Source organism: Heliangelus exortis, chromosome 7 (genome assembly GCF_036169615.1).
Source record: "Heliangelus exortis chromosome 7, bHelExo1.hap1, whole genome shotgun sequence".
Lineage (NCBI taxonomy): Eukaryota > Metazoa > Chordata > Aves > Apodiformes > Trochilidae > Heliangelus > Heliangelus exortis.
In genome coordinates, this window is record NC_092428.1 from 15426221 (window position 1) to 15450907 (window position 24687).

General features: G+C 42.8%; 1 protein-coding gene across 4 annotated transcripts; it reads right to left on the bottom strand.

Annotated features, from left to right (window-relative positions):
• Window positions 1-395: 395 nt before the first annotated feature.
• LOC139798412 (prosaposin) lies at window positions 396-24361 on the bottom strand. 4 transcript variants are annotated; one of them, XM_071749010.1, is made up of 16 exons: window positions 24232-24361; window positions 14534-14667; window positions 13410-13484; window positions 12575-12700; window positions 12124-12318; window positions 11066-11209; window positions 10547-10603; window positions 8004-8066; window positions 7413-7526; window positions 6359-6454; window positions 5980-6166; window positions 5673-5824; window positions 5489-5530; window positions 4033-4113; window positions 3397-3504; window positions 396-2804 (listed from the first exon to the last, which is right to left on the bottom strand). In XM_071749010.1, exons 1-16 carry the CDS (start codon window positions 24275-24277, stop codon window positions 2769-2771), a joined length of 1656 nt encoding a protein of 551 aa, XP_071605111.1. In that variant the 5' UTR covers window positions 24278-24361; the 3' UTR covers window positions 396-2768. The 4 variants fall into 4 exon arrangements, with proteins under 4 accessions (XP_071605111.1, XP_071605113.1, XP_071605112.1 ...); XM_071749012.1 differs by lacking the exon at window positions 8004-8066; XM_071749011.1 differs by lacking the exon at window positions 5489-5530.
• Between the last annotated feature and the right edge of the window lie 326 nt (window positions 24362-24687).

Here is a 24687-nt window from a genome sequence, read left to right on the forward strand (position 1 = left end):
AGTATTTAAAAGAACATTTATTCAAAGTAAAAGAAGGAATGGAAACAAAAGGGAAGCCACCTTAAATAGGAGTCAGCAGAGAAGCCTGATCCCGAGGAGCTTCAGCAGGAACTCCCTCCAGGCTGTGCAAGGAATTGCGACACTGGGCAGCTGTTGCCTCACCGCGGGGATTGCGTTGGTGCGGGGCAGCAGCAGCAACCTCTGCATCAGCTGCAGCACAGGAGAAAGGCTTGATGGGACACGCATGCTGCAAGGCAACCCGAATCCTACCACTCAGCCCCAGATTCCCGGTGACATTTCAGGACACGCCTTCTTCCCGGCTCCGCTGGGAAGGGGAAGCTAACAAGTTCCATCAGCAACCAGCACACACCGAGGGAATGAAGCACACAAACCTATTGGTTTATAGAAGGTTTTTATTGTTCATTAAGGAAGCTTTTGTGCAAAAAATCAAGACAATGTTCTTTAGAGAGCAACTGCACGTGTCCCCCCGGCATAACTCAAGCAGGCCACGTGCCACAGGAAAGGAAAAAAACACAGAGCCTCCCCGTGCTAGCCCAGGACTTCCCCCAGCTCGCATTACCCACAGATCACTGGCACAAATCCTTCATTACTAAAAACCAAGAAAATTAAGACCTTGCCAACCTGTACGAGTGTCAATCCACCTCCTAACCTCCCACCCTACCCCAGCCCACCTCCCTCAAAAAAATCCCATTAAGAGAATGCCATCCAATTTAAAAGATCAAATACAAGTTGTGGTGTAACACAACCTGTACCTCCAGGGCAGCGACACTGAAGGGAGACTGTTTCCTATCTGGAATATCTACCCCAACTGGGATACACCACTAGAGCCACCACACAAGCCTGCCAAGACAGAAAGCTGCAGGTATTTTACATCTTATGGGAAAATTTAAATTTTTTTTTTTAAGCCATGAGTGCTTCAGCATTCTGTACAAAAGCAAACAGGAAAGACAAACCAGTGTTACCATCTGTCAACATTGCCCAGACATCTAGGATGTACACAGAGTAACAAAAAAGGTGCAGTTGAGTGGTTTTCCATTAAACTGAAAAAAACAACAACAACAAAAAAACAAACCAAAACAGTTGGCTTGTTGCTAAAGCTTTTTCACTCAAGCTCCCACCTCGCCCAAGACACCACAGGAACAGTAGTAGTTGCTGGCACCTTTTCGAACAGGACTGGAATTTTCAAAGCTCCTCCTTCCCAAAGGTCTCCTCAGAGCTGCTTTGGTTCCTCAGTTTTGGGGGTTAATTTTATCAGAAATACACACTGAATGCTGCTGGGGAGGTGTGAGGTCTGCCTTGAGTAACACAAGCATGATCCTCATTCTGGAGGCCCCTACACCCTGGTTTCCAGGGCAGCAGTCTGCCTTCAGAGGCTTTTTTGTTGTTGTTGTTCAGAAGGCCATTGCAGTGGGATGTGGCAGAGGCAGGTCAGGCAACCATGCCATGGTATGTCAGGTATGCCAGGGGAGCTGCCAAATACCTATTACAGTGCTCTTACCATCTGCCATCTCCACTTGCTACTCGCTTTTCCCAAAAAGATTGGGAACTCGGGAAAAATAAAATTATACTTCGAACTACTCAGACAGGTGAGTAAGAATGGGCAGCAGCAATAGCAGTTGCCCCTGAGCCTCATAGCATTGCTGAAATTCTAGATGACTGAAAAATGCTACGAAAAAAAAAAAAATCAGATCAAGGAACACAGTTTACAATTAAAAGAGAAAAACAAAATATTTTTTCATGTATTCTGGCCTCTATACTGCACTCTGACAGATGAATAGCCCCTGCTGACATTTTTCCCCTCCATCTTCTAACAATCCAGCTTGTTCCACCTCCTTGGCACCTGCAGCTGGCTGCATGTAGGAAGCTGCAAGACTAAGCAGAATTGAGCAACAAGGATAAGAAAAGAGGGAGGCAATTCTTCAAGTACATCAGCATGCTTCAAAAGACTGAAATCCCACTGTACAGGGCTTGACAGGAGAGAAAAAAAAAAAAAAAAAAAGACTTAGATCTAGTAGTCCCAAGGAAAAAAAAAAACTACACAGATCATAGGCTGAGGAAAGGCTTCCTTAGCTATAAGACCATGAACCTTAAGTGTAGTCACTCAAGTGCAAAAGCGTGGTTACTCAAATGCAAATGCATTTTTTTTTTAGGTACCAATTACTCAGAAAGTCAGCTCGGCACATGATGTCCCTTCCTCTGCAACTTCAGAGCTTTGAAAATTCCTGCCCAAGGGATTCCCAGATTCAACATTATCCCTTAGAGTTCTCCTACAGTTATGCAGAAAATTAATATTCCAGCCAGATGTTAAAAATGCAAGGCATGTACTCTGCCCAATGCTGACTACAGAAAGACATTTGAAAGTTTAGTCACTGTTGTATTCCTTTTTTTTTTTTAATTAAAAGTTTTGTTTCATTTCACCTTCTCTGACATTTCTAAAATTCATTTCACCTTCTCTGCCAGCACCTAATAAAAAATTCAGCCTACCAATTAAAAAAAAAATCTATAACACACTGACTATTTTTAGGAGCATAATGAGTTTAACTGTACAATCAAAAATAACTTTGTTAAGTCAACAATGAAGATCTGATCTTTCAACAGCAGCACTGCTACAGAAGTTACAATAAAGGAACTTGAAGGTCAAACTGTTAATGAGGCAGAGGAGGGTCACTTGAGATACAGCTCTCCCATCAACCTTGGCCCGCATTTTTAAGAGCCATGGCAAACTTTCAGAACTGGAAATTCTTCTTCTAGTTCCACACGTGACGTTTGCAGTGATCAACAGCCTAAAGGGCAAGAAATTGTGTGTGTTAGTGGAAAAAAGACTCTTTGCAAACAAGTGTGCATCTACACACACTATTCAACACCTCATTCTGAGCAGAGATCTTGGGAACAAATCTGTTCTTTTAAGAAGTTATTCCAAGGATGAATAAATAACATCCTTGTCTCCACCCAGAGGCTTCCGGAAGGAATGTTGATGACCCTTAGCCATTACAGTCTGGGAAAGAGAGCATGAGCCCACAGCAATACTGGAAGCCAAATTTTAGGGCCTGATGAGAGGTTGTGACATTGTCTGTCAGCTGCAGGAACACAGACTATCTATAAAAGCTCACCTCACGCCTTACTATAGAATCTGAAATGCTAGCAGGCAGGTGGGGGGTAGGAATTAAAGGCAGAGGAGTCTGCTTTAAGCAAGCTAAGGATTGCCTCTAGCAAGTCCTCTTTTGCTTCCCAAAACTGGAATTCATCCATTTAAAAGTGTGGCACAGAAGCTGGAAGTTGTTTTTGAAAAACAACTTTTTTTTTTTAAAACAAGTTGTTTTTAAGGAGCTATCAAAGACCAGAGGGAAACTTGAGGCAGAACCCTGCTTTACGTACATTGCACTGAGCAGCAGTCTCCATGTTCTTACACCAGTAGCCTGGGCCCCAGACACAAGCATCATCACCCAAGAGAGGCCTTTTAGCTGATCCACATACCCCGAGTTTCTGTGAAAAGAATAGCAGCAGAGTTAGCAGCTTTCTGTTGGCACCAAGAGATCTCAACTCCAGCCTTAGGGCTGAGCTTCCACCTGAACAAGTGTGGAAGCAACACTGAGACAGCTTCAGGAGCTCCCACAGTAAGGCAATCTGACACAGGCAAGAATTAAGTTACCACAACTGCTTCTTCATATTAAATTTCAAAAAACGGGGCTTTTAGAAAGGGACCTTTCTCAAGAAAGGTCATTTAACATTCTTTCATCACATTCAGGGCACACTGCACCTTACTATTGAACTTCAGCAGTAGGAAACCACTGACAGCTCTTTTCTTCCACCCTTCTTTGCACAGGGCTGGCAGTCAGACAGCTGTCCATTCAGCAAGCCTGAGGCCTTGCTCAACCACACTTGCTCCAAGCATTCAGGGTGCTGATTTTTATTCCAGCAGAGCTTCTGCATGGTAGGCACTGGAAGGCACACAGAAGGGCAAGCAGGGCTGCATCAGAGCCCATACTCAATAGAACTGAACGCAATACTCACAGTGCAAACAAAAGTGGGATCCATCACCTCTGCCAAGAGTTGCACAACCACGGGTTCATACTGTTCCACAAACTGAACACACTGGAAAAAAAAAACAGTTTGGGAGATTCTCCTGTTAAGAGTCTTGCAGGAGAAAGACCTCTAGCAGGCACGACTGTATACACTTCTCCAAACATCTGATAACACACTCCAAACGCATCAACCAGAGGCCTGAGCTCTGCACATTCAAAAGGACTTGGCCACACTAATTACACAACTACACCATTTATGCTTGTTCTTACCTGGCTGCAGTTGTCTGCAGCCAGGTTATGAGGAGAAAGGGGTCAAAAGGAAAAGAATCACACAGGATGGACACTGGGAAAAGAACTAAGCAGGACATGCTTTGATTTGCAAATCTTTGTCTCTAGCCATGGAGATCACTGGTGTCTCAAGAGGAAAGTACACCAAACAAGCTGGAGACAAACATCCTGAGCAGGAGAGCAGCAACGCAGTCAGGACTCCTAAGCACTTTCAGCCCAAGTAGTTACTATTCCCGTGAGGCCCGGCGGCAGCAGTATCGCTGCTCGCCAGCAAGTCAGCCCTCTAGTGGAGAGGCGATCTCCACAGCACAGGGAGATGTTGCTGTGCTCAGCAGAGCCTCATGGCACCGATTAATAAGTGAACCACAGTGATTAAACAGCCTCACAGCAGTTAGCAGGAATAGCTGTTTCATCGCTGCTTTCAGCCTTTATAATGTTAACTTATAAGCAGTTGACACTTGCTGACACTCAGCAGCCACCCAATAAGATTTCCAGATAAATCTTCTGTGGCCTAATAAAATAAATAAAATAAATAAAACTGTGGCCTAACAGGTGCTGCTTTTTACTGTCTCACTGGAATTATGCTCATCTATTTCCAATTAGTTTGTTAATCCCTTGAACAAAATCAGTGTTGAAGAAAACATTCTGCTGTTCCCACCCACTGTTCCAGAGGATTTCCAGACAAACCTGGACTGACTACAAATGAGTACAGCAATCCCACCAGTCAATTTAAACCCTGAAAAGCCTCCATCTGCTCCAAGGACTACCAAACCCCAAGGATGGGGAGTGCAAAAACCTAACCCTCCTGAACTCCAAGCTCCTTCCAGCTTCTAGCAGAGGAAGACTAACTACTCTTGTAAAAACCACCAAAAGATGCTGCTCTCTAGTTTTTCCATATATTCTGCAAGATGTTTCATCCTCCTGTTCTGGTAGGCTTCTGTGGTCATTTGACTGCCTCAGATCAAACAGACTATGATTTTTTTGCTCCACTGCACACAAGAAGCTACTACACTTTGGTGCTAACCAGTAATGGGGAAAAAACCTAGGGCAGATCAGGTTGCTGAACACAAGCCAGCCCCAGCTGCACCTGTGGACAGTTTGTCTCCAGTCAGGGACAGAGGCATTGGGCCAAACACAGAGACCTCTATTATGAGTACCTGAACATTTATAGCAGAAGCAGAGACACTTGAGAGACGGACCTAAAATTGGCATGCAGAGACAGTATCAGGTTAAATGCTCAGAAAACAAGGTAAACATCATTGTCACTGTGGGACCCATGTAAAGCCAACCTATCAACAAGAACATTACTTTTTTAGCCTGCCTCCTGCACAAACACTTTACCTGATCACTGACAGACTGTGGCAGGAAGTGACAGACTTTTTCCAGTAAAGCCTCTATTTCAGATGTTGTGGCATTCTTCTCCAGTTCTTTGTCTGCATAAGCTACCACCATCTTGCAGACATCACAGAAGCCACCTGCAGGTTTCACCAAAACTAAGGGGAAAAAAAAACCAAACCCAGAAGTCAGTGCTTAAGTAGTTCTACCAAACAGAAGAAAGGAGGCAGCATCAGCAAAGTAATAAAGTACATGTTCTTAAAAGAGATACAATGGTAGGTAAGCTCATTTTTCAACATCACCCAGTACTGACCTGGCTGCTGTGGAGGCTTATTTGTTGCACAGCATTTCAGCATAACACACACAGCTTCAGGACTCGTTGCTTCCAAGAGCATGTCAATCAAAGCCTGGCCATAGACATCTATGAAGTCCTTACACTGGTCTTTGACACTTGCTGGGAACAAGTAGCAGATGACTTCCATCTCATGTACAATCTCCTCCTGAAGCACAATGGAAGATATGTGGTAAATGAGGAAGAGAAACCTGACTCAATTCATATGCACATCTTCTCTTGCTCCATCCCACCCAGGATAGAAATCTTCCTTTCCTGAAAACAGGCAAAATTAACTGTCCTTCCCCCTCCAATACAGCCCATTTCAGCCAAAGCCTAGGAAGAGGTACCAATTCCACACCTCTGTCTTGTTGCTCTCCAAGAGGCCAGTCACTTCTTTCACCATGGTCTCACATATTTCACATAAGGATAAAGTTTTCTCTTGAACTGAAGGTTTCTGAGTACACAGAAGAAACACACACAACAATAAATCAACACTTGGCATTTCACCAGATCAGTTTGTAAAGATCAGTTTAACAGCATTAGCACTCAAGCACAGCACACCACTTACATAGCTGCCCAGTTTGAGGTGAATTTAAAAGGTCATGCAGAACTCAAAACCAACCTCAAAGGCCTCAGTAAGATCACTTCTGAATGGTTATTTTGTATGACTAATTAAGATTACAAGCCTCACACTGTATAAGGAGGGGGTTTGAATGTGACAGACAGGGAGAAATAAGCAACCACAAAGTGTCTGAAATCAAAGGACATATGAAGTATTTTTTAAAATACTTCATATTTTATTTTTTCTTCATATATTCATATAACAAAATACTGTTAAACCATGACAACTAATTGAAGACAAAATTAATAATTTACTAAAATTGAGAATACCCTCGTGTGTTTGCAAAAGAAGCCTAGAAAGTGAGGGACCTAAGAGGAATTGTTCAGAGCCTGCCAATCAAAAGTTAACTGTCCTCAAGAGACTTTCCTCTTGAAAAAATCTCAGCCTATGTCCTTCTCAAAAGCCAAGGGGTTTCTCCATTAACTCAGTCTCAGCATTCTGATCCTGATCTTTTCCACCTGCACATGCAGAGTGCTGTCCCATTTTTAAAAGGGATCCAAGTGTAACTCCAAATACAGGGCAAACTAAAAGTCAGCAATTTGCCCTGTAACATTTGAGGTGTCACTCAAAATGGCTGCTATATTCTGCTGCTGGATCCTTTTGATCCTGAAGCATTACCTTATAGCTTCAGTTTAGTTTGCTCTTCTATTCTAACATCAGTCAGCTCTTGTCTTCACAGGTAAGAAGCAGCAAAAGCAGTCAGGAATTTATATGCAGGGAGACATGGTTTCCTAGGTCATTACACTAAAGTAGAAAGGTAAAATTTAAGAGTACAGAAAGTCCATCATACCTCCACAATTTCTGTTTTCACTTCATGGACCACTTGAGCTGGCACCAGAGTCTGAAGGGGAACAGATTTCACAGAGGGACAGAATCCAACCATGGCACAAATGTCCTTTGGTTGCTGGAAAGAAATGCATAAGCCATTTTTAGATATCTAGAAGACTCTGCCCTTTCTATAGAGACTCTGAACAGGCACAGAGAACAAAATTTTAAGAGACTCCAACACAACCAGAGGTTTCATGACTACTTCTACTTCAAGTATTGCCAAAGCATTTTATATGGTTATAGGCAGTACAGCTACCAGGTGAAATTTAGCAGTTCTTATAATAGAGGAAGAGGTTAGACCACATCCATTAAAAAAAAAAAAAAAATTTACCATGAGCTTATTTATACACTATGCAAGCCCTTCAAAGGAGTTGACTTAAGAGCTACCAACACCAAAACAGGCCACCAGCACCACATTACACCTGCATCTGAAGCTGCTCCCCTGAAGCAGCTTTAAGTAATCACAGAAGAGGCTATTTATTCTGACTGCAGAGTTCACCCAAAAGAGAGAGAAATCCTAAAAGAAAGTCTCCTTTTCTCATTCACAGACTACCTTCTTCAAAGCAGCCAGTAACATCACATTTTGCAAAGAGATCCCCGCATTACTGAACACAGCCTGTAAGAAAAAGTGAGTCATGGATTTTGAGTCTTCTTTTCACAGCAAGAGGGAAAACTGCAAACAGAAAAAGTCTTTCAAAAAGCTATGTCTTTCTCAAAAATTTTAGAAATACACATCACTAAAGAACCTCCCCAATGAAGACAGGCTGAGGAAGTTGGGATTGTTCAGCCTAGGGAAGAGAAGGCTCCGAGGTGACCTTATAGCAGCTTTCTAATACCTGAAGAGGGCCTACAAGATAACCAGGGTAGGGTGTTTTATATGGGTGTGTAGCAAGGGAACAGGGGGAAACAGTTTCAGATTTGAAGAGGGGAGATTTAGCTTAGACATTATGAAGAGATTTTTTTCCTGTGAGGGTTGTGAGACACTGGAATTGTCCAAGGAATTTGTGTCTGCCCCCTCCCTGACAGTGTTCAAGGCCAGATTGGATGGGGCCTTGAACAGCCTGGTGTAGTAAAAGGTGTCCCTGTCCATGCAGGGGTTTTGGAATTATATACTCTTTAAGCTCCCTTCCAACCCTAGCCATTCCATCATTCTAAATGCAAAAATAAATGTCAGGCATGAGGCAAACTGCACTACAGTTATACCCACACAAAGTGAGAAACTTTTCACCAGGGCATAAAGCTTCTTACAGTAGGTTATGCAACAGTTAATACATCATGCCACAACCTCATGCGCAGGCAAAAACAGTGTCTCAGTGATAAAAGTACTACCTGGAGTAGTTGGTAAGTCAAGCCCTTTGTTTCATGCATGGCAAAAAGCAGTTACAGCAACACTCACGTACACACAACATGGTCTCTCACAGAGAGATGACAGACACAAGGTCTCCCAGGACTGGTTAAATTAAACGCTCAAATAGCTCTAGGGAGCAGGAGCCTAAAGGCCTCCCACGTTGTCTTTTCAGTCCATATACTCCAAACATCTCTACCATTGTCCTAGATTTTAAGGTTTAACCAAGATAAGACCCAGAGACAGCTTTGCTTAAGCCTTTTTGAGTCCAGACTTGAAACCAGCAGCTGACAGTAGCCACCAGCATGCTTTTTCTACATCTAATCCTTCTTGTATGAGAGTGAGCTCATTTTCTGCTCCACTGGTCAAAGCATAGTCAAGCTGAAGTCCTCATAGCACAAACTGGCACCTGGAAGTAAGACTGATCCACTGGAGGAAGTCTACAGTCTTCAACATATATCTCCAATATATATATATATATGTATCACCAATATCCCTTGTATCTGTCAACACTGAGTACAACCACACCATGTGCAAAACTAATAGAGCAAGAAGTGAACTACAAGTCCTTTAAGAGAAAAACTAAACTACAAGCAGGCTATCACCACAGGCAAGTTGATCACCTACCTGATCCTTCTGTTGACAAGAGATATTGGAGACAGAGAAAGGAGAAATTAAAGAGAACAGTTAAGAGAAAAAAAGTCAAACACTTGAAACTGCATATACTCTTTCCATGATGACTGAATCTGACATGGCCCCCATCCCAAAGATCCTTAGCATTGCTACAACTCACATTTAATTGCACAGTGCAAACCAGCATTATTCATTTGAAGTTATTAAAGCATCCTGGGCAAGATTACCTCCAGACTCTGAACAATGCTCAGACAGAAGCATATTCCAATTTCATGTATTACTAACATAAGTGCATTGCAATGCTAAAAAAGGGAAACTAATTGTTGTTGGAATAAAGATTTGCTTCCCCTCCAAATGCTTAAGCAGTACAAGCTTTGAAGTAGCCTTTAGTAAGTGTAAAGACAGGCCATTGTGTTGTCAAAATCAGGTTTAAGTCAGTCACATTCCCTGTTCATAAGTTCACCTAAAATTTGTTACGCTGTTTGTGGCATCCAGGCACTGTATTCTCAAAGGAAAAGCCTAGTCATTTTTTTTTAAAGGCTTTGAGGTCTTTGGATAAAGGCAGGCTATGGAAGTAGTCAGAGGTAAAACATATTGCATGTAGCTGCAGAAGAACAGAGCTGGTGCAATACCACCCACTTTCAACAGCTCCTAGCAAGAGCCCAGAGAGCAGGAGTCTTGAGATTGTAATTCCAAAGGACATTTTATCTTTCTTCAGATACACACATTAACTCCAACACATGAAACAATTTTGCAACACTGTGAAAAAGACAACTCTAATATGCTTATGAATACAATATTTGGTGAGTAGGGGGAAGTGGTATCAGTACAGGACTGAGTTAAAGGAAGATAAAAGAATATAAAAGAAACACAAGTACAGCACCTCCTATATTTCAAAGGATCAGAGTGTCTTTTGCACCACTAATGTGGTTGTGAGGAAGTGCTAAAGAAAGCATTCTGAGACTGCAGTTACCATCAAATTAAACACCAGCTTCAAAGCATTAACACCAAGGCTTACAGAGCAAGGGGTCTCTACCGACTTTTATTAAATGTTTCCTGTTTCCAAATAAAGCACAGAAATAAGCAGAGAGCAAATATTATAGTTCTACTTAACTTACCATGTGCATCATCATTTGGATAGCCAGGTCAGAATATTCAGAGATATAGTTCTTGCACTGCAGGAAGAGAATGTCATAAATAGCCACGTAAGTTGCAGAGCTAATCTAGGCTTTTCTAATACATCTCAAGGTATTAGTTTACCTACTCTACTTAATAACTATTCTGTCATTTTTCAGAGCTTGCCCCAAATATAAAGTCACTTTGGGTTACACAATCCTTGCACACACAACTACTTATCTGATGAGTCCTATATTCTTCCCCTCAGGGCAAAAGCCTCCCTTGATACAACCATATTACCCTGCCTTCGAGGAGCAGAACCAATCTGGAGTCTCTTTCTTCCTCCCCAGTCCCACACCCTCCACCCCACACTGCAGTGTTACTGTTACACTGTGTAACATATCCTGCATGTGACATTTTGTTTTGTTAAGAGATTACACTGAGAGGACTAAGGCACTGAACAAACTATTTTATGTTTGCACAGAGTAACAGATATTTTTAAACAAAAAAAGTCAGTGTACCATATCAGACATTTCGGGTCCCAAACGGTCACACTCCTCCTTGGCATGAGCAACCAAAGACTTCACAAAAGATGAATTTGACCTCACAGCTTCCTGAACATCAGTAACCAGCTGAATGCAATCTTGGCACACATCCCCACTTCCCTGGACAAAGAGTGAAAGAAAGTTTAAATTGACATAGCTTCGCTTAACATGTTTTAGAAGCTTCCATTACTACCAAGTTTTAAAAGTTATTTTGAACTATATACAGACTTTAGTAAATACCCTATGAAATCCCCAAAAGCCTGAGCAATTAAGAGACAAGTTACTGCTGGTATGTGTGCCAGCCAATAGATGGACATTAGGGACCAAAACCCGAGACAAATGTTACGATACCAAATCTCCAAAATCTGTTGGGCTGGTTACAAACCACAGTGGGAAGGTTTCTAAATCTAGCCTAGGTCTTACCTGCTTCATGCAGAGCAGCTTATCTTCCACCCACTCAACTGCAACTCTCATATCTAGGCTTGCTATCAAGACACTCTACTCATAAATCCATTGTGTCATCTACTCCCCTTTGTCAATTATTTGCTCTTTTCTGATCCAGTCTGTCACCTCTGGACTGAGACACAAATGCTTCCCCTGAAGGGCACATTACTCAGAATGTCGGAGAATTCTTCCTTGGAATGTTGGTGCCAAACTCATTCTCAGAAGGAACCTCTTCCTGTAAGACCTGCTTGACTCCCTACAGTCCTGGATGGGAACACCCAGGGCAAGACCTGGCTTTGCAGACTGGTGGTTAATGCAAGATTAGACACAGGATCCACAGGTGCTGCAACTGTATTACTCAGCTTTAAACCCACAGGTTAAGAAAGAAGATACCTGTCTGTATGCAGCAACAAAAAATTTAATAGGCAACAGAAACTAAGTGAAGCACATCAACTTAATCTCTGTCCAGTACAACAATCTTCACCAAGAATCCTCAATAAATTCTTTGGCAAAGGAGCAATGAAGCTCTGGAGGAAAAAACATGCACTTCTCTTGGAACTTTTCTCACTGGAATAACACTGGCCCCTTACCTTAGACTTCTGCTTGGGTTTATCCTGAGGGTAAAGGAGAAGAGGCACATTAGCCATGAATGGGGATGCCAGCTCAGAGAAATCCAGCTCTGGTATCTTGTTGGACTGGAGCTGTTTCTGAAGTTTCATTGCTGCAAGGTGCTTCTGAAGGGACTGGCACAGTGCAAGGGCACTACATACAACTTCAGGATTATCCTAGGGGAGATAAGGTACATAAAGGTCTAGACTGACAGCACTTTTACATGAAGTTCAGAGGAGCATCTCACTGACACAGGGTAGAAGTGAAAATATTTCACAGCAAAGAAGCAGTCTTCAAATTTGCACCATTAATTGCAACATCAGTGATCCATAGAGGACTGAAGACCATATGCACAATCTTAGGTAGAAGAGAAATTCAAGCATCGATAGGAGCAAAACTTTTCATTCCAAGAGTTGCAAATTATCTACTCACCAGCTCTTCTTTGATCATATCCATGATAACTGGCAGGTAGGAATCCACTATTTCTTTGCACTCTGAGACCAGGCCTTGGTCAGGAAGAAACTCACATGTCTTTTCCAAGTAAGAGCGGATCTCATCCTATAAAAGATGAGGTGGGCTATAGACTGTCAAAAGGATCTAACTAAATACCCAACTCTCTCTCTCTCTCTGTACACATGTGTTTGTGTGTATATCAAATCCTCTTCCCAAAACATGGATGACACAAAGCCTAAAAAAAAACTCCTTATGCTCCAGGCACCTGGCAAGCAAAACCAGGATAAAGTTTTACACTACGGTTTTTCTCCCCCAGTCCTGGACCTTCAATGAGACCACACCCATGATTGCAAGACCTGCACAACAGTCTGGCCAGGGAAGAACATTTACATTTAAGAAGTGAAAGTCAAATTATGAACTAGTGGGACAGTTATTTGTTTACACAAAGTACTCCCAGGTTCACAAAAGAGAAGTTCCCACAACAAAAAAAAGCCCACTTGGTGTCATCACCCACTTTCAGAGACTGCAGTATCCCACCTTTTAAGATCGATGGCCTGCAGGCATAAAAACAATTAGAACCCAGAGTCAATCAAGGACGTCTTAGAGTCTAAGATGCACTAGAATTTGCTAATCTCTAAACCAGAAGAGGCTGCTTGGAAAAGCTCTTCCCCATGTACTCTACCCCCTTTCAACACATGCTCTTTAAGTCAAGAAAAACATCCCACAGACTGCTCTTCTACCCCCTCACCTTGCAACATTAAGACAACTAAATCAAGAAAAACCTTAGGGCAAGGAGAAGGGGAGCTCTACTTACCTCAGTGCCATTATCCTTCAGAACCTTGCCAACCACAGTCACGAGTTCCTTACACAAGTCACAGGGGATACTGCTCTGGAGAGGGAAGTAGAGTTACTCTGGGAGAATTCAGGACCTGTACATGCAGTGCATAATAACAGTGCCAAGAACAAGCCTCATATTTGGAACTGAAATAATACTAGCTGAAGCTGGGGTGGAAAGAGATGTTTTATATAAAAGAAGAGGCTATTCCAAGTGTGTCTAGATTTTGTTCCATAAATAAACACAGTACGAAGCATCAGGCATGCTATTACATGCTCATTTCACCTAACTCCACCTTGAAATATAAAGTGTACTGCTCCAAGAAGCCTTCTCCTAAGCCTCTTTTACATTACTCTTCAGAGAGCTCACACTTACTAGAAATCTAAGAACCTTTCAGGCAGCTTCCCTCATTTCTGCCACTCTGAGCTTCCTCCCTTCCCCTACTTTCAAACTGAAACATCTCAGCACAGATATACCTAAGGTGGACTGAACTAATCTGTGAGTAAAATGCCTTTTTTTCCCCCCTAGAATATTGTGAAAATATCCCACCTATAATACCACAAACTACAGCTACATCTCACATTTAGTACATCTAGTACAAACACAACCTGAAAAGCCACACTAAGTGTAACATTTGTACCATTATTTATGGTCAGGACTTTCATAATTTAGCATATGCTGCATCTTTTGTGGAACATTTGACATACAAGAAAGACCTAAAGAAGCATCCAGAGTTTGTTTTTTGCTTTTGTTTTTTTTTTATTAAGCCTATCAGTTGGGCAGTGCTCAGCTTAAGAGTAAGAAAAGGCTCTATGAACTAGGAGCCAGTTAAATGAAGAGGAACTAGTCTGAAATCCACTAGCTTCAGCTCCACACACTGCTTGGTGATTGTGCAACAGCAGGTCACAGAAGTCACCAGACAAGCTATGAAAGACAGAAGCAGAAAGCAACCTTCGCCTAGCACCCAACTGAGGGCACAGTAACCAGGGCACTGTCTGATGAAGCACTTAACTCTGATCAGAGACTTGAAAAATCTCCATCAGCATATGGAAAACAGCTACCTTAACTACAGGGGTGGAAGAGTCTCTGAAGCTGACACTTACTACAGTAGGCTTGTTCCAGACGTTCTGCTGGCAGTGTTTCACTGCTCCGCACTGCGATGCTGCCCGCAGGCTCTGACACCACACCTCCGGACCCTTGGCACAGTCCTTCTGCCACAGAACAGGGCTTGCCACAGCTGCCAAAGAAAGAATCATTCTTTCACAGTTGCACACTTGAACGATGTCCCCTCCAAAATGAACAGATAAATGCTGCACAGTATAACCACAGCCTTGTTAGTCCACTTAGGTTTACTAACGTTTTTAAGTGCGTTTAAATTTGGCAATTTCTGGCCCAAAACACGAGTCCTAAATACAGATTGCACAACCGAAGAACCCAGAAAAAAACCCAAAGTTGAACTCCCCTACTGAAGTGTCCAAGCAGTCCATTCCCTATCATTCACCTTTTTTTTTTTAAAAAAAAAAAAAAAAAAAAAAAAAAAGCATTTACACTTTAGACAGCTGCTTCCCACAGCAGCAATCCCCCTGTTATCCTGTTCTTGCTGTGACTTCAACACCGAGCCAGCAGTCACATCTACATCTAGCTTGGGAGTGCTGTCTGCATTCCTTCTCACAGGTGAGCCACCCTTGACTCGTACAGCAGGTGTGAGAGCCAGCAAACCAAGCTGATTAGAAGCCACAACAATGCACACAGGACACAGAGGATTTAAGAGGTACTTGTTCATAAACAGTGTCACCGAAGTGAAAGCAAAAGAGGGAGGAAAATGGTATGAAGTACACTCCAAACATTTTTCAAAGCCATTAAATCTATTTAGACTATGTTTCCTCTTGGTCAGTTCTTTAACTGTGTACAGGAAAAACAAGGGGAATTAAAAAAAATTAAAATACTGGAAGTGCTTGTCAGGATGCACCTCACACTCCAGGTGGAATTGCCTTGCAACCTATAAAGTTTTGAAGTAAAACACAGAATGCCATTTATGGACAACTCTCCTGAATAAGAGATCTGCACTATTAGCAAGTAACAGGACAAGTTAATCAACTGCACCTTCTAAATAACTTTCCAAGTGGTTTTGGTTTTTTATTGTACTGACTGAACTGGACATCCAACCTCTCTGTTTTCTAGAACTATCCTGCCCGTCAGGAGCTCAGTTTCTTCAGCAGTCAACTTCCTGCATTGCACTAACCTATGAAGAAACAGCTACAATCCTAAAGTAAACAGCTTATAAAGAAATCCACTGTACCTTAAGCCTGCAAGACACTGCTGCCTATGTTTTTTTCTAAAAAACCACAACCTCTTTTTCAGAAGAAATGCCCATTCAAACCAATTTGCTGCATAGATGTTGCTTTGGAGTCAGCATCTTCACACCAATGCTGTTTACACATCACAAAATGCTGTGAAATCATATTGTCAACCAAAAGCAGGCACTCACCTCCTAGACTCCTAGAAGGCTTCTAGCAAGGTTGTGACAGATGAACAGTCACTGTACCATTACTCACACCTTGGTTCTAACCAATTAGAGGATCAACTTAATGGCTGAATTCCTAGCACATCTGCTAGGTGCACAGTCACTACACATCAAACAGAACCAAATAAACACTGCTTTATAGCTGGCATTCTAGAGACTTCCCAGCTGTTGATTTATAAACCTGTTTATACTGGATTGTACAGAGGAACGACCCATTTATTTTAAGAAAAATGATTTTCATACCTCATTTACTACACTAGGGCTTGAGGTTTGCCATCCTCTTTCCCAGCAAAATGCTGAGATTGCATATTATTCTTCAGCAAGACAGCACTCTAGGACTGCTTGTAAGACTGTAGGAATAAGACTTCAAATTATGTATTATTAGAAATATTAGCAAATTATTTAGAAATGGCTTACTCTAAATTACAGCAGCACTGATCTAGAAGCACTATTAATAAGTAAGTTTCAAGGTCAGACTGGTCAGCTCTGACAGGATAATAACCAAGCACACACTTGGTTGAGGGAAAGTTATTCTTCCTTTTCAGATTTTGATATTGAACAGCAAAAGGAAAGCTCTGCAGAGTCAACTTCTAGCTGAAGTCAAGCAAGACCTTTATTTTAAACCACAAAATTAAGGGGTTCCAAATATTTACAGTTATAGCTATAGTTACTACGCCTTTAGTTCCCTCCCCTTTCCCTGGCTTGAAATATACTGTAAAACTACAGAACCAAGCAATAAAGCTACAATAGATACTCCAAGCAGTTTCTCAAACCCTTGATCTAAGAGACTCTTTAAAACCCAAACTGAGGAATTCCTGTCTCAACAAGCACTGGTTTAAATCTAGCTTTTACTGAGCTTTCAGGCGTTTTTGGCTTTTTACTTTAAGATCCTGTCACTGCATGACTTTTCAGATCCATACTAGCTTTGGTAGAATGTCTAGCAGCCAGTCTTGTTCCTTCAAGCCTCTGACCTGGTCATGGTTAAGTGCAGGGCAAAAGAAATATTATGCTTCAGATTTATGCCTGTCAACATTTTTGGCTGCATGTCTTTAAAAAATTCCCCCCTCTATGGCCTCTGTGTCAAACATGCTCACAGTCAGTCACTAGTGCTCTGAGTTGCCAGGACACAGCCAGGGGGACAGGCAGGGCAGCAGGAGTTTCTCATCAGGTTACAACACTGAGGCAGAAGTAAACTGAAGAGCAAGGCAGTAGTCCTAGACCTGCTGAGGTGAGAAAAGTGCAGATTGTAGATAATTCTGTTCAGAAGGGAGAAAAAAAAAAAAGTCTTAAAACTAGATTGCTTTTTGACAGTATGTTAATTACTTGATGCCTCGGATTGCACTGCTGCCCTGCATTGCACTTCACCAGTTCAGAAGCAGAGAGTAATTTCTCAGAAGTAGAGAGCTGTATTTTGTTAGAACCTGCTCAAAGCACTGCCTCTGGGCACATGGGCATTTCCAGTTTGAGAATAAGGACACTCATATTGCCTGGTGCTCCTGTAGAAGATTGCAAAGACACAACCTCAAAACTGATTAAGACCAGTAGAATCAGTGAAGAATGAAGAAGCATTCAACTATTCATAAGCCAGTGAATAACAAAAACTAGTTTTAGGATGCCATACCTTCCCATAGGTATTATTTTAAGTCCTCATTCCCACACATCAAACTAAGATAAAATGCCAACATACCTACATATTTTTTCCATAAAAAATGTCAACAGAGTCAGGAAATCAACTATGAAGCAACTATGTCATGAGGATGACCACATCTACAAAAAATAGAAGAACAAAAGTGTCCTTCCAGTTACAAACACTGGGGAAGTTTTTTCCTTCTGAGAAGACAAGTCTACACTTGATGCTTTCAGTACAGATCTGTGTGGTCAAACAATGACTGGGTAACCATGCCACACATTGCTGGAACATTCTAGAAAGCAGAAGACGCACTAAGCACACCTTCTTTTGAAGCATCTTCCACAGTGACTTTAAATATAGTTAAACCTGCACAAGATTATGTAGTATTATGCTGGAATACTTTTAATATGGAACTCAATATCTAAAATGGAAGGATGCACCTTCACTGCAACAATATCCACTTTCCCTTTCTGAATCTCCTGGGAAAAAAAAAGAACTAAAAAACTCTAACTCAAACCTTGAAGATTCAGAAAAGCCTGAAATCCTTTACTGATCCCACTGCTTTTCCCCTTTAGCTTGTTCTCCTACTTAATTATAAATCAGAGGTTTTCCTTATATTAACTTACACTGCAGCAAAAGCAAATAGACCAGTGAAGTAGGTTAAGACCTTTTGCTGTTTCCCAACAAAATGAAATTTCAAGTCTTAAGTTATCTTGTCCATTCCCTCAAAATAGCTTCTGCTGCAAGAGAAGTGACACCTTAATATCGTATCTTACATTCCCAGTATAGCAGCAAGCCAAAAGAAAACAAAGCACTGTCAGCTACCTCACAACTCAATGCTGACTGGATAAACCCATTAGGATTACCCTCTTGGTTATCTCTGGCACTCCTTCATTTTAGATATTGTCCTTTATCTAAGGTCAGCCATTTTTAATAGATTTCTCCCTTCTCTGTAGATGACCTCCCAATAGTCACGAGTCATACCCACTCAAATCAGACCCCCTTCCTCAAATTTCTTACACACCACTATTTTTAGAGCACCAAGCAAGTTTCTGTGAAGGCCAGGATGTTTTTCTGTACTTGTCCTCTTCACTGGCTTCTCTCTTTTAGAACTACTTCAGAGATGTGGTTTCTTCAGTTTCAGAAACAGTCTGCTTCACAAAATTTTTCTTAAATTAAGCAGCAAAAGAAAATGGAGGAGAAGGGGGAGGGAATGTGGAAACACAATCCATGTATAAAGTGTACATCTTGCATATACAAAAGACTTCAGCTTTTGGGCTCCTAGCCAAGCAGACAGCCCACAGGCACCATAGGATGCCTACAGCTTCTCAAAATAAAACAAGCAAACAAAAAGGGATTCATACCCACTGTGAACTCCCGGATGCACGTGTCTGACAGGCAAGAGAAATTACCCCCAAGATCGAGCATTGCCACAGAAACACAGCCTGAAGCTCAACAACATAGTCAAAATACTCCCAGAGCTGAGGAGTAACAGAAAAGGACACAGAAACCCTTTCTTTGAGACCCAGGTCAACAACCCAACACTGCCAAAAGGCCAGTAGCAGTGTCCTGACAAGTGACAGCTCCTGAACATCACATGGGACTCTGCTAGGAATTCATTCACATACACACAAAACAACCAACCACAAAATACACTCACACCAGTTTAAAGGCTGTGAAGATAAAGGAAAAACTGCAACTCACTCCCACAGTAGTACCAACCTACTTCAGCAACTGTGCATTACCCAAGACACCTCTTCAGAGCAGCAAATGCTGTCCCCTTCCTTCCTCCACACTAGGCAGCTGGAATGAAAATGCCAACATTCAGTCAGAAGGCAGGGAAGTAGAGGTGAGAGCCCTCTGGAGACAAAGCCACCTTCACCACTTGGAAGGCTTACAGAGCCACGCGTGCATGTGATAAAGCACAGGTAAGTTCTTCACCCCTCTTCAGGGAACAGGAACCTAAGAGGATGCTCATCATGGCTGGATCACCATTCTGCAAGGACAGCTACTGGAAAATTTCTAGGTAATTCCTTTCCTGAAAACAACCTTCCCTTCCCTCAGGAATTTGTGTTATTCCTCTCCCAGGGAGAGATGAGTATTTTAATATATTAATCAGGAGGGATGCTCTTTCCCAGGCAATATTTAAGAAACGCCATTCATAATCACAGAAATGGCCCAGAGAGTGAACGGATCAGTCCCTGCCATTCTGTGCTGACAGCTTACTCACTTTTCCCCATTTCTTTTGAGAATGGCAGAAGCAAAGTGTATTTAATCTGAAGAAGTCAAGAGGGCTCAACTTCTCTTCACCCAATCTTACAAAGAGTCAACAAGTCAAGCAGTAGCCTCAAGCTGAAGTTATCTGAAGGACTCAGTACTCCAGTCTCTCTAGTCAGTTAAGTGAGTTTAAATAAAATTTCAAAAGTTGTAACCACATCAGATGCTAGTAACTCATGCCAAAGGTCTACCAAGCCAAGGGCTGCTACCAAGTTGCCAAGCAAGTCCTGACTTCTGCCTGAGATTTTTCTATGACTGAATCTAGAAAAGATATTTGGATGCTCAAGGGCATCTGGCAGTCATCAGGACTAAGCACTCCCATTCAGATATTCCCAAGAAACTATGAGAAACATTTTCTTCTGCAGCAGATTTCTGTAGAAATATGCCTAAATATTCTGAACATACTTGCTACCCGTCTCCATTCCTTTCAGATTTTTTGGGGTTTGATGTTTTGTTTTTATCAGGGAAGAGATATTTCATGCCAGCCTCTGCAGAAATTCTGTACTGAATGTCCTCCTTTCAACAGGCAAGCATATTTACACCACAAAGAATGGAAAAAGTCTGCTAATTATAGAGACCCTTGTCTGTAAAAGATGACAAAAATACCCAGCCACAGATTACACTGCAGCCCCAGCAAAGCACCATGAAGTGAACAGGCACCTTAAAACTTCAGAAAACAGAATGGCAGTTCAAGAGACCACCAGAAATAAACAGAAGAGTGATCTTGGAAGCAATGTCATTTTTCACAGTGCTGCCAGAGAAGTGTTTTAAGGCAGAATGAGTGCCAAACCTGGAGGACAACTCAACAGGAAGTTCCTTTCCCCTTGGGAAAGGAAAGACATCAGACCCCCACAGCTAAGCACAAAAAGTACAAGAGTGATGACAAAGGACATTTTAAAGAGCAGCTTGAAAACGCTTAGATACAGAAGAGCCTGGAAAAGGCAAACTGCAGTGCACAAGGTGAAAGAATAACCTACCCAGAAGTATAGTGGTGAAGCAGTTGATAACAGGAATGAAGAAAGCACTAACCCCTGATCTCTAGATACTAATAACACAGGCAAATTATTTTAAACTGTTACATTTGGAAAAAAACACAAGCCTTGAAATCTCATTACAAGATTCAATTACTCAGCATGCCCAAAAGAGTCTCTATATGCCGACTTTTTCAGAAGTAGAGGACAAAGTTTAAGAACTAGTCGGGATAAATAGTGTAAAGGTGAGACTCTCCTCCAAGTGAAAGAAAAACAAAACTGAAACTAAACATTGCTCCTTGGCCAAATACACAGACAGGCATTGCCCCAGAACATACACACCAAAGACCACAGAAGTGCCCCTTTTAACTTTCAATAGGAACTCTGATATGTCAATAGCAGCAAATGAATTGCATACCAGACATCAAGGAAAAAGACATCAAACAGAAAATGGAAGAAAAAGCAAACTTTTTTTGTCATGTAATTGTAACGTGTTTCCCCAAACCTGTTCTGAACAATCAGATCCAATGAGACACTGCAACAAAATCCCTCTGGCAGCCAGCAGATAACAGGCTTGCTACCCCCACTGATACAAAGTAAAAATCTTCCTGCCTGTTACTGCAGAAAATCCGCTGTGTTGGTATGATCCAACCTCTCAGAGTCCCCACTGACATCACCATCAACTAATGAAAGTACGTTCAATTCTGCTGACAAGCTCCCAGCCTCTTGTTCCACCCCCTACATCATCTGCGTTTCCAGAGATTCCCACAAGTGCTGAACAGCACAAAGAGAGCCTGAGCAGACCGCAGAAGCCTTCACAAGCTCTGCAGAGGCGATGCCGCCTTTGACCCAGCATGACCAGGCAGAACTGCTTGCGCAGCTCCTCCAGACACAACCAAGAACAGCTCTATTTATAACCCTCCTGCAAACAAGGAGATTGTGCAAGGGCAACTTTAGAAAAGCCACTCGACTGGTGCACTACTGAAGCACTGCTACAGTATGTGATGGTAAAGGTGCCTCATTCCCACAGCACACTCTGCTATTTCTCTAAGAAAACGGAGAAGTATTTTTAGCTTCAAGACACCTTTCACTGCTTGCCCAATTTCATCTACAGCAGCTGACTGCCCCAGCCGACCTTTTTTGCTAGAAATCACATTCCCAACAAGAACAAGCCAGCACACTGCAGAGCACAGTCCGAGTTCAACTATCTCAATTTTTCACCTTATCCAGAAAATTCAAGTCAAACTAACACGGACTTCAGTTTTCCCATCAACAGATGGCAATCTGACCAGTGTTTGCTACCAGAATGACATATTAGCTTGCTGGCTAAGTCTACTATTTTAGGGAGGTGAAATAACCACAACCTCAAGCTTTTTACCTTTCACACACAGCTGAACTTTTATTTAACCAAGAAGGGAAAAAAAAATCCAGCTCAAGAGAAACTGACTTTGTTTTCTTTTTGGTCCTCTGCTTTCCTCCTTTCCTAGTCTCAAGGCCAAGCAATAACCAAAGTTCACATCAGTAGGTCTGAGATCCTGTGCCCTGTACACTGTTTTAATTCCTTTCTTATTCCCTTAAAGGGAAGATACACAGAAGCCCTGTAAGTAGGTCAACCAAAAATCCTCATGGACTACTAATCATGCTAACTCCACTATTAGGATATGCCAAGGGTGGCCAGATCTTTGATACAGCTAATTAGTTAGCTTAGTAGATGAAAACAGCATTTCAGGGAGTCACAGCAAAATCTTCAGAAAAATCTGCAGAGTACTTTTATAGGTGAGTCAATTAGTAGTCATAACAGGACTTGGGTGAAAAAAAAACAAGTGTTTGTGTTAAAACAGTGACTTCCTAAAGACAAACAAGACTAACAAGTCTTTTTGGTATGCTCAGTTGCATATCCATGCCTTTAACAGGTAGACCAAGTTAACTTTCATTGCTAGACTGGTTTCTCATTATAATTTCCCTATATACACAAATGGGAAACTTCGTGGATACTTCAAGGCAAATCCTTTTCACTTTTAAAGTGAAACTGCAACAACTTTAGTGTTTAAGAAAAAAATCCAATAAAAATCATAACTGATAGCAATTAATTTAGTGCAGACACAAGACTCATTATTAAAGCAGATAAACATGCAAAGTGACAGCTGACATTTGCTTTCTTGTTTCCAGCCTGGAAAGTCTGAGGTTTTCCATTAAATTAACCACATACCAGTATATTAAAATACTGCACTGAAGAAGCACTGTACAATCATGTGAGATCTCCAAGGTATAGCTGGCTGGTAGTCTGCCAGCTGGTGATTCCTATGGCTGACAGCTAGACAGGCTTTTTTTTGTTTTTTTAATTGATTTACAATATGTTGCAGGTTGAACTCATAAGCAAATAAACTCTAGGTTTAAAATCGTTTTAGTCAAAGAAAAATTCTCTGAAAAACCTGCACATCACTGTATTCTTCCTTCAATTTTTGGATTTCTATCCATTCTACAGCACCACCCGAAGGTGTCCTGCCCTTCCAGTCAGTCTATGAATCATTTCTGTAACTGTCTAGCTTCTGCAAAGGAAAAAAATACAAGCACTGCCTTTCTAACCTACAGTGATAAGGCTATATGGCAGAATATCAGTTATCCCCCACATCCACCACTTTCACCTCATCAACAACAGGTAACAAGGCAGCGATCAGCAAAATCAGTGGAATTTTCCATGCGGAGCAGGAGACCCTAATGAAATGAAGCTGCAAAAAGAACGCAACAGAAATGGCTACTACCTCCTGGCATCTGCAAGAGGATTAACACCCATCCAACCCAGAAGTGACAAAGATAAACAAAACTGCCGGGAGGAAAACAACTGCTCTCACTTGGCTCTCCGAGGTGACACGGTTGCCCGGTTAGTGTCAGATACGGCCACAAAGTGCCCTCCATGCTATCACCCGGTGCCACCGGGAAGTCATTTTCCTACCAGCTGTGGGAAGGGCTGGTTTCTCACATGGATTCCCCCCCCCCCCCCCCCCCCGCGTTTGGTGATAGCTATTTTCAGGTGATTTTCCCCCTCCCCCTCGATTTGGCTTCTGCACCAGATACCCCGAAAACGCCCCTGAAATCATTTCCCCCCCTACCAGGCCCAGCTCCCCCGGCGGGACCGTCAGGCCCCACACCGGGCCCGGACACCGACAGACCCCCGCCCGCCACCATCATCGCTGCCTCCGCTCCCTGCGCTTTGGGCAGCGGGGCCCGGCAGCTCCTGATGAAAGAAGAGAAACAGCTTTAGGCCCGCCCGGATACCACCCCCACCCCCCCCTCGCTCCACACAGCTCTGGCCGCCTTCAGCCCCCTCCCTCCCGCCCTGGGTGGTGAGGGACCGCCGAGGTTAACCCTGAGAGAGAAGGCGGAGGGCGGGCCGCTTACCGGCCGCCAGCAGCCCGAGGAGGCACAGCAGCGACGACTTCGCCATCGTTCCCGCCACCGCCTGCAATGCGGAACTACCGCTGCCCCCCCGCCCCTATATAGAGCCTGCTCCGGGCGACACCGCGCATGCGCGCCCTTCCCCCTTCCCACCCTACCCTCCCCTTACCCCTCGCCGCTTTGTAATGGCTGCGCCGGGCGCCACTGCGCAGATCGGGGAGGGGGCGAACGCTTCAACCTCCACCCACCCCCTTCGCATGATCCGTCCGCAGGGCTCCAGCTGGCTGCCGGCGGTCCCCGGGGAGTGGGATTGTTGGGGTGGGAGTATGAGTATGAGTTCCTGCAGCTGGAAGTGCCCCTGCCTGGCCAGATGAAGCCACCCCGCCATTTCCTAAACCCGCCCGGGGGGCAGGAGGTGGGGGGGGGGGCCTTGTGTTTCTCTCGCTGTGGTTGTCAGGC

Excerpts from the sequence above, each read along its gene's own strand:
- LOC139798412 (XM_071749010.1), bottom strand. The coding sequence starts at position 24,277 with ATGGCGAAGTCGTCGCTGCTGTGCCTCCTCGGGCTGCTGGCGGCCG. Across the intron at positions 13,485-14,533 it reads TCTGGAACAAGCCTACTGTA|AGCAGTATCCCCTGTGACTT; the intron begins GTAAGTGTCAGC and ends TTCCCTCTCCAG. Across the intron at positions 12,319-12,574 it reads ATATGATCAAAGAAGAGCTG|GATAATCCTGAAGTTGTATG; the intron begins GTGAGTAGATAA and ends TATCTCCCCTAG.